The following is a 9,552-nucleotide window of genomic DNA, read 5'->3' on the forward strand; positions in this document are numbered from 1 at the left end:
GTACTCGTGGTAAAAGACCCAGATAAAGACCTCAGACATATTAAGGAGAACTTTTACGGAGGATTTATGGAAGAACATGGACAAAAAACACACAGGATGAAATGACATGGATGGGTTGCAGTATACCATTGGAGGGAAAACCTGCATCAATGAGATTATGGATCCATTTGTACATCTTAATGTATTTTGTTACTTATCATCTGTGTAACACTAGCAGTATTAATGTTGGTGAGAGATGGGGTGTGGTTCAATCACTGTGAATCTACCAACACATTAGATTCAGTAGATCTGTAGTCTACTAAGGTGATTGTATATATTTTAAGGAGTTGGTTAATTTTTAAATAGTTAATTTTGACAGTGTCACAATAATTTACTTGTTTTACATCATTTCTGCTACTACTGAACGAAACATTCATTTAGAATGTATAAATTCCTATATGGGACATAGTCCTTATGCCAATATCAGTACAACATGTTTGCTATTAATTATTTTGAAAATTTTATAAACAATCATTATGAAGAATAGCTTATGCTTAGGTAGTACTTTAGGATTAATCAAGCATTTTATTCACATCTATGCCATGAGGTAAGTAATAAAAATAATAATATCTTCATCTTACAGATGAGGAAACTGAGCCTCAAAGAATTAAAATGACTTGTAAAAGCAGTAAGTGAGCCTACGTGTTAACTTAGGACTTCTGTTTCCCTAAAGCAGTGTTTTTTCCATTCTACTTCTTCTTGCTCCTCCACCCCCAAGCTCCACTCCTCATTCTGACATTTAAGGCCCTTCATCCAATCCCAGTTATCTTGACCAGCCTTATCTCCTACTATCAATTCAGTATTTAAATTAAGCTTATCTCCTAGCCCCTTTTTTCTGCCATGCCCATTCCCACTCTGTGTCTTTGTTTGTGCTACTTCCCCTCTTGAAATGTCCTCTGAGGATCCAAATACTGTCAAATTTCAGCTCAGGTGCTATTTCCTATCAACCCATATTTCTTTCTATTTTTCATCTATTTTTTAAATTTATACTTAAAATGCATTGATTCTTAGGAATAATTGAGGCATGGGTTAAGATAAGATTTGGAACATTTTCCCAGAAGATCTGGACAGACTGTTTTCTTACCTCTTCTTCAATGACACCTTTGCAGCATAACTTCATTTTTTATTTGAGGTCAGTTCCTAGAGTAAAAGATACGTCCTTTATTCGAATACTTATACTAACCACAAATGTAAGTAATTGAGAAGCAGCAGTGTGATGCAGTAGAATGTTAAACTTAGTCTTTCTTTCCTTTTCTTAGTAGAGACCCTGGCACATATTAAGTGCTTAATAAATGCTGTTTAACCAACTGATTCACCTGTGTGATCTTGGGCAAACCACTTAGATTCTCTGGGCCTCAGTTTCCCCATCTGGAAAGTGATGCAATTGGCTCGATAGCCTCTGAGGTCTTTTCGAGCTCTAGAATTCTGACTGTCTTGGTTCTTCATTACTTAGAGATCTTAATTGTAACACACACAGAGAAATAGACACGAATGTGGAGATAAACAGACGCAGCTGTGTGGGAAGAAGGCGAGTGAGTTGTGTAGAAGTTATCCTTGAGAGTATGTGTAGGGATCAAATATTTGGAATTGACTTCCCTTGACAGACTTCCTAGTTTAGCTATCTTTTAAAGAAAGTAAAGGACAAAATTGGGCCCAGTGGAGCAGAGAAGTTATTTCAGGCCTAAATACAGAGCCTGCGAAAAACCCTCAGCAAGGTCGGAAACACAGGAGGTGAGGTTTGTTCATTAATGTACAAGTTACACGCAAATGAAAATGAGGATCCTTTAGATTTCATTATGTAACACAATTATCTGCCGTCTATTCCTAACATGACTATTAAAAAGATCAACTTATACTTTTTCAAGAGCCTGAGATGATCATTTTTACAAATGCTGTTATGTTCACAAAATTCACTTTTGCTTTATTTTCTTTCTGCTTCACTTTTCTTTGTTCCTGTTCCCCTAGCGTGTTGTGGTCGTTTCTGTTTTAGGAACAAAAGATAGATTTTTCAATTGGTTTTTGGTCTACCCCTTTCCTAGCATTTTAAAAAACCTTTTCTTATGTGACATTACAAAGGTTTCATCTTCCAGAATGGAAGACTTTGCCATTATTTTTTAATTAACATCATCGTTCTCCTATAATAAATGATTGGGCTGTTACTAAATAGAGAAGCTTTCCTATTTTGCATTTAGATATAAAAATTAAAGACAAGTATTTGGGAATTATTCAATATCTGACTTTCCTTAATAGTTCAGCTTTGTTCTTTCTCTATAACAAAAAGAAAAAAGATATAATACTCTAAGTAATGAGACAAAGCATTTTAAAATTTCACTGGAAATAAAGTATGTTTTTATTTCACTTAAATTGAACCTTTTCTGTTTGTGATGCTAAAAATTGGTGTGCTGTCATAAATAACTTCGAATAAAATAATAGTGCTTTGTGCGTCTTGCTTCCATTTTAAAGATTTCTTAGTGTTTTGTTTTGTTTTTTTTGCTTCCCACACGGGGAACATTGTTTTAACACCTTTTCTTTTTTCTATCTTAATAATAATAATGCATTGTATTTGTGTAGTTCTTTTCTTGAAGAGATCTCAAGTACCTTTACTGCTCCTTTTTTTACAGATTAGTTATGCCACTGCTGTTTTTTTGTTTTGTGTTGATACAGAAGCTGGAGGCAAAAAACTGAGGAGTACTGTCCAGAGGAGTACAGAAACTGGCCTGGCAGTAGAAATGAGAAACTGGATGACTCGACAGGCAAGCCGTGAATCTACAGATGGAAGCATGAACAGCTACAGTTCTGAAGGAAAGTGAGTGAACTGTGTGAGCAAGGATAGGATCATCTTGTCTGCTTCAAAATTGCAAGAACCATTTTCTGTCTCAGCCTTTATGCTTATTACCGGAGGATTTATTAACATAGTACTAGGCTTATGAGAAAAGTTTTCAGCTTATGAGGAAAGTTTGAGTTGACCAGATGAATGGACTCAGCACAAGCATACATAGATCTCAGAATACATACCAAGGGAAATGAAAAAACTATAGCGTTAGCTGGATGAAGTCTTGTAAGGTAGGAATCAATTAGAAAGTTCAAAGAAATGAATGCTCAGGTGAGCCCTAAAGCCTGGGAAAGAAAAGATATAGCTAAAGAAAAAGGGCAATCTGCAGTGGATATCAGTTGTAGTCTAAATAAATTGTTGCTAGAGAATCAGAGAAGTATGGAAAATCAAATAGAAATTATCATCTACTGAGTAAAATAAAAGTTATAAAATCGCATATCTGAGTTTTTAAAAATCAGCTTCTCAAAGACAAAATGGAAGAGGTATGATTAGATAATAGTTCATCCCCCAAAAATCGGCAGTTTTAATGGACTGCATGCTCAGAATGATTCGTCATTGGGTTATAGTAGCCAAGAAAGTGAATGCACTCTTGGGCTCCATAAAGAAAAACATAGTGTCCCAAACTAAGGAGATGAGTCCCACTGTACTCTGCTATGGTCAGATCACATGTGGAATATCGTGTTCAGTTCTGGACTCTACATTTTAGGAAGGATGTTGGTAAGCTGGAGAGTGCCGGAAAAGGAAAACAATAATGATGATGGTCCTCAAGCTCATTCCATATGAGAATCAATTGAATAAACTGGAGATATTAAGCCTAGAGAATAAAAGATTTAGGGGAGACATAGTAGTTGTGTTCATGTATTTGAAGAGCTCTCACATGAAAAAAGTTTAGACTTGTTCTGTTTGACCTCAGTGGGCAGAAGAATAGATGGAAGTTACAGAGAGGCAAATTTAGATTTGATGCAAGAAAAGTCTTCCTGAACAATTAAAATTTTCCAAAAATGGAGTGGACTACCTTGTGAAAGCAACGGATTTCTCCCCTCATAAAAGATCTTCAATTAAAGGCTAAAAAACCATGTTTGATGGATATTTTGTGATGAGGATTCATTTTCAGATATAAGTTGCATTAGGAAGCCATATGGGTTCCTTCCAATTTCAGTATTGTGTGATTCATTAGTGCTTTCTATGTTTATAGCACTATAATAGACACTGTGGGGCATACAAACAAATACAAAACCAATTCCCTGCCATTGAGGAGCTTATAATCTACCTAAGAAAATAAGACAGCTATGTTTAAAAAAAAAAAACATAGCACCACATTGTCTATGACATGCCAATTGAGTCATAACAGACTGATTGTTTTAGGAGTTTCAAGGAGAAATGTGTTAAAAGAAAATGTGTCTGACTTTGAGTAAAGGAACAGAGATTTAACCTTGTTTATATATATATATATTTTTTTTTTCCTCTTAGTTTGATTTTCCCTGGTGTTCGATTGGCCTCAGATAGCCAGTTCAGTGATTTTCTGGATGGCCTTGGTCCAGCTCAGTTAGTTGGGCGTCAGACATTGGCCACACCAGCGATGGGTGAGTGTTTCTGTTACGTGATTATGTAAGTAAATGATAATGTTATTCTAAGTCACATTCTCTCCATTTCAAAAAATCTTTAGGAACTTTTTTCAATTTTGTATTTATTTGAAATGTTTTAGAGTTGAACAAAAATAGGGTTACATTTTAAAGTATTTATACTTGTTTATTGTATTGTTTTTAGACAAGGAATCCGTAACATAAAAAACTGATATCAGTCCAGAAGTACATTTGCACATGGCAAATTAAACAATGATCACTTCAGATATCTGGATGTGAAACTCCTTGGTTACCTTTGGATGCTAATGCCCTTTTTTATATTCCCTCTAGGTGACATTCAGGTTGGAATGATGGACAAAAAGGGACAATTGGAGGTAGAAATAATTCGGGCCCGTGGCCTTGTTGTAAAACCAGGTTCAAAGACACTGCCAGGTAGGAACTAAAGAGTACTTTCTAGCCCCTTTGGAGATTTATCTATCTTATTAGAGCGCTATCCACATGCCTCATCTACTCTTCCTATTTAAGAGAATTTGTTTTAATTGAATAATTGAAAAATATTCATTATTTTTGAGACCACAGTTCAGTTAATGATTCTGCAAATTTAAACTAAATAGAGGCAAAAATGAAAGCTGCTGAAATTCTGTGATGCATTTTGAAATTCAGCTCAACAAAGAATAGGTTATCTACTATGTGAAAAGACAGTGGAAACAAAGGAAAAGTAAGACAAAGACCTTGCCCAATTTACAATCTAATAGGAAAATGACACAGATTCAAATAACATAAAATAGAATGAGATGATACAAAGGACCAGGTCTAGACAAATATCCTGGTAAGTACAAAAAGGTCCAGATGAAGCTGTTTTAGTTACTTTAAGCTAGGGGAATCAGGGAACACTTCTGAAGAAGGTAACAACTGAGTTAGATGGTAAGGGAAAGGAAAGCTTTCAACACAGATGAGGAAGAGTCAGTTGTAGTCATGAGGGAATAATGAGGACAAAAGCACTGAGCTGAAAGAGGGGCGGACTGAAAAGGGGCCTTGTTAGCAGTGAAATGTAGCTGTATTAAAGAGAATGGAAAGAAGTTGTGTGTAAAATTGGAAAGGACATTTGGAAACAGATCGTGCCAGGATTTAGGATTTTGTTCTATTTAGTAGGCAATAGAGATTTACTGAAGGTTTTTGAACAGAGGGATGAAGTGAAATTTAGAAGAGTTAAATGTAAGTTTCTAAATCTAGGTTTAAAAAATGAACCACACAAGTATGGGATTCAGCGAGGCATGATGAGATAAGAGGCCACACACACAAAAAAAACCCCCAAAACATCAGGATATTTTAGTGTACTGCCAGCTCAGTATGAGTTAATGTGATATGGCAAGAAAACAGCTACTGTGATCTTAGATCCATTAATAGAAGCACATCATCTATTAATGGAGTGGGCTGGGAACCATTGCCATGTAAGGAACAGGTGAACAAATTAGGGATATTTAACCTGGAGGAGAAGGCCAATATGGACCGTGGTAATTGGAAGGAGGGAGAAGAACAGCCATTTATTAAATGTCTACTATGTGCCAAGCACTGTACTAAGCACTTTACAAATATCTGATATGATTCTCACAACAACCTTTAGGAAGCCTTTGAATTCACATCTTCCTGATTGTAGGCCCAGACAGTGGCTTATCACTGTTTCTAATGGTCTTCTACTATTAGAATGGTTGTCATTTGGAAGTCAGATAAGTATTTGTTGTTGTTGTTCAGTCGTTTTTTTAGTCAAGTCTGATTTTTTGTGACCCTAATTGGGGTTTTCTTGGCAAAGATACTGGAGTAGTTTGCCATTTACTTCTCCACCTCATTTTACAGATGAGGAAACTGAGGCAAACAAGGTTAAGTGACTTACCCAGGGTCACACAGCTAGTACGTGTCTGAGGCCAGATTTGAACTCTGAAAGATGAATCTTCCTGACTCCAGGCCCTGGACTCTACTGAACCATTTCAGGAGGCAGTTTTAAAAGGCAATCAGTTGGACCCTTATGCAGGGTATTCTTGTTAGGTATGGGTTGACTCTTAGGTTCCTTGCAACTTTGAAACTATGATGAGAGAGAATATTTGGATATTCTTATGAAGGATATATTGGAGAAGGAAGAAACTAAAAATAAAAAGACCAATTGAGTGAGAGTTAGTAAGAACCTGAACTAAGGTGTTTGCAATGTAGTGTAAAGGAGGTCACAGAGGTGAAAATGATAGCAGTAGAACCGTAGAATTTGTAAAAATGTTTAACTGTGGGGTATAAGGGGCGAGTATGGAGCCTGTAAATCTGGGAGGACAGGATGGAATGAGACATCGTATGCATGTAGAGTGGTCTGCCTTGGCAAGGAGAACATAACCTCTTCATGTGAGACCAGAGTGAAGCAACAGAGGTATCAGAGTGATCCAAAATAAGGAGGAGAGAAGGATTTCTTAGCAAATGGCTTTAATTTTTTCAGCAAAATATGAGGCAATATTCTCAGTTCTATCTATACACTGCCAATGTGTTGAAATGTGCAATTGGACCTCTGGGGGATATATTAAGGCTGAAGATATAGATTATTTAATTTATACATTGTCACACTTCGTGTGAAAAGGCCAGTATCTCATTAATTAGAGCTCTGAATAAATTTCCCCCTTTAAGTAAGAGCTTGATATTATAATGAAGGAAACACATGGGCCTCAGAAATACATTAAGAATATGTCTGATATAAAAGCTATTCTAAAAGTGTCCCTTCCTATAGTTTGGAAGAAACAAACACAAACAGATGCTTTTGTGAAAGTATTTACTGATAGCACATTTAGTGCTTCAACATCACTGTAGTCTTAAGGTGTTTATTTTATGCATAAACTACACAATCAAATTGAAGAGAAAATGATGTCTCTAGTGAAAGACAGTGAAGTTATTAATAGTAATAGTTCATAGTAAGATCTTTCACTGACTGACATAGTGATCTTGAACCTTCTAACTTACCAGCCTATTTAAAATTTTTTATTATGTTATATACTGTTTATTAAATAACCTTTCTAAAATTATTTGACTTGTGCTACGCTTTTGTTATTTTCCCCAGTGGTTGAAAAGAAATATTTTTGATGTCACAGAGGAAAAATCAATTTACAACATTCATAATTTTTGCCTGCCCCATCCCAACTTAATTTAAACTTATCACACACATCCTTTGCTTAAAGATTATATGCACAGAAAATATAAAGCAAGCTAATTTAGGGATAGGTGGAAAATGTAATTAGTTCTAAGCTTATCATATAATTTTGGGCATCTATTTTTTTATAATATAGGTTGCATAATGCCATGGGGCCAAACTCAAATGGAAGCAGATTCTTGTGGACTGCATAGTGACTTAGAAAACCACAAATTAGCAATATCTGAGTTGTACTGTATTTTTCTTTATTTGTTAAACATTTCCACCTGGTTTTATTCACTCATCCACTTCCCATACTTCTGGTGTAAGGCATCATTCTTGAAATAAGATGTATTTGTGTAGACATTTCATAATACTCAATTCAAAAAACTTGCTTAATAAAATTTTCAAATTTCAGTACTAAAGTTATATCAAATCAGTACCCAATTCAAAGGCAGTGTATCCATGACTCCAAAATATAATCATTTGATTTTATTTTTCACTTTTTAGCCAGATGTTTTAAGATTCTTTCTTCAGAACTCTAGCCTATGATTATAGTCTCATGATCTTGAGCTCTTTCAACACCTAATTTGGCTCCTGTTTGGAACACACACACACACATATGCACACACACATACACACACACACACACACACACACACACAGAGCAAAGTTTGAGTCATTCAGTCAGAATAATCCTTTACTTCTTTCCCCTTCTTTTTTCCTTTTCAGCACCATATGTAAAGGTGTATCTCTTAGATAACGGAGTCTGCATAGCCAAAAAGAAAACAAAAGTGGCAAGAAAAACACTGGAACCTCTTTATCAACAGCTGTTGTCATTTGATGAAAGCCCACAGGGAAAGGTTTTACAGGTATTTATTGAATTTCTCCCTTTTTATGTAGAAAAGTACTTTTCCAGAGTAGACCTTCATAGACTATGTCTCCTGTCACATTCCTTTCTTTTCCCAATTTCTGGAAATAATTCCCAAAGTTATGGTCAGTGCTTTCAAGCTTAAAAATGGTCTCCTTTGAGGAGACTAAATGCGTGAACTTTACTTCACATGTAAATTTAACTTCCCTAGAATGCTTTTAATCTAAATTTTATCTACATAGTTACAAAAGTAGCTTTCCTAATTTGTCATTGTACTATAGCAACGGAATGATTAAATATGCCAGTAATTAAATGCAGCTATTTACATTGCCTACATAACATGAATGAAGTGCATTTTAGCACATAAACTAATATTACTTATTTGTTCATACTGAAATTTTTCTCCTTTCTACTTTACCAACAGATCATTGTTTGGGGAGATTATGGACGAATGGATCATAAATCCTTTATGGGAGTGGCCCAGATACTTTTAGATGAACTGGAGTTGTCTAATATGGTGATTGGATGGTTCAAACTCTTCCCCCCTTCTTCCCTAGTAGATCCAACTTTGGCCCCTCTGACTAGAAGAGCTTCCCAGTCATCTTTGGAAAGTTCAACGGGACCTTCTTATGCTCGTTCATAGCATCTGTAAAACTGTCATAGCAACCAGCGTTACAAAAAAAAAAAATTTACAGGTCGCAAACCCTGGTAACACTGCATGCTTACTGTTGTGTCTTCTGAGCCTGTTTCTAGGGATACAAAGCGATCCTGTGTTCTCAGAGGAAGCTGCACACATTGTGCCCTAAAGAAGGTCCTCAGGTGAAGGAGTGGAGCTATGAAGAACTAATGGGTTTGGAGTTCAGTGACACTCATTTTTTGGTCTAATCTGAAGCCATGGATTAATATAAATCTGTCTCATGCAACAAACGTCCTTTTCAATGACATCTTTATTTTCTCTGTCCTTTAAAAAACAAATTTCTGTTCTCCTTGTTTCCCCCCCCCCAACAAAAAGCCTAGTTATGCCACAGAAATGGAGCTATGTGACCATGAAGCCATTACAAGTCAGTGG

The 9,552-nt window shown here is 35.8% G+C and overlaps 1 protein-coding gene across 35 annotated transcripts in view; it reads left to right on the top strand.

The window, feature by feature from the left end:
* The window catches only part of RIMS2 (regulating synaptic membrane exocytosis 2), an 850,283-nt gene extending 841,157 nt beyond the window's left edge, over nucleotides 1-9,126 (top strand). For all 35 annotated transcript variants that reach the window (XM_027849901.1, XM_027849888.1, XM_027849890.1 and 32 more), the window contains 5 exons: nucleotides 2,704-2,845; nucleotides 4,343-4,455; nucleotides 4,786-4,887; nucleotides 8,345-8,484; nucleotides 8,908-9,126. In XM_027849901.1, coding sequence (XP_027705702.1) covers nucleotides 2,704-2,845; nucleotides 4,343-4,455; nucleotides 4,786-4,887; nucleotides 8,345-8,484; nucleotides 8,908-9,126 — 716 coding nt within the window. The remainder of the gene's footprint in view (nucleotides 1-2,703; nucleotides 2,846-4,342; nucleotides 4,456-4,785; nucleotides 4,888-8,344; nucleotides 8,485-8,907) is intronic.
* Nucleotides 9,127-9,552: the final 426 nt, after the last annotated feature.

Source organism: Vombatus ursinus, unplaced genomic scaffold (genome assembly GCF_900497805.2).
Source record: "Vombatus ursinus unplaced genomic scaffold, bare-nosed wombat genome assembly UNPS02008961.1, whole genome shotgun sequence".
NCBI classification, from domain to species: Eukaryota; Metazoa; Chordata; class Mammalia; order Diprotodontia; family Vombatidae; genus Vombatus; species Vombatus ursinus.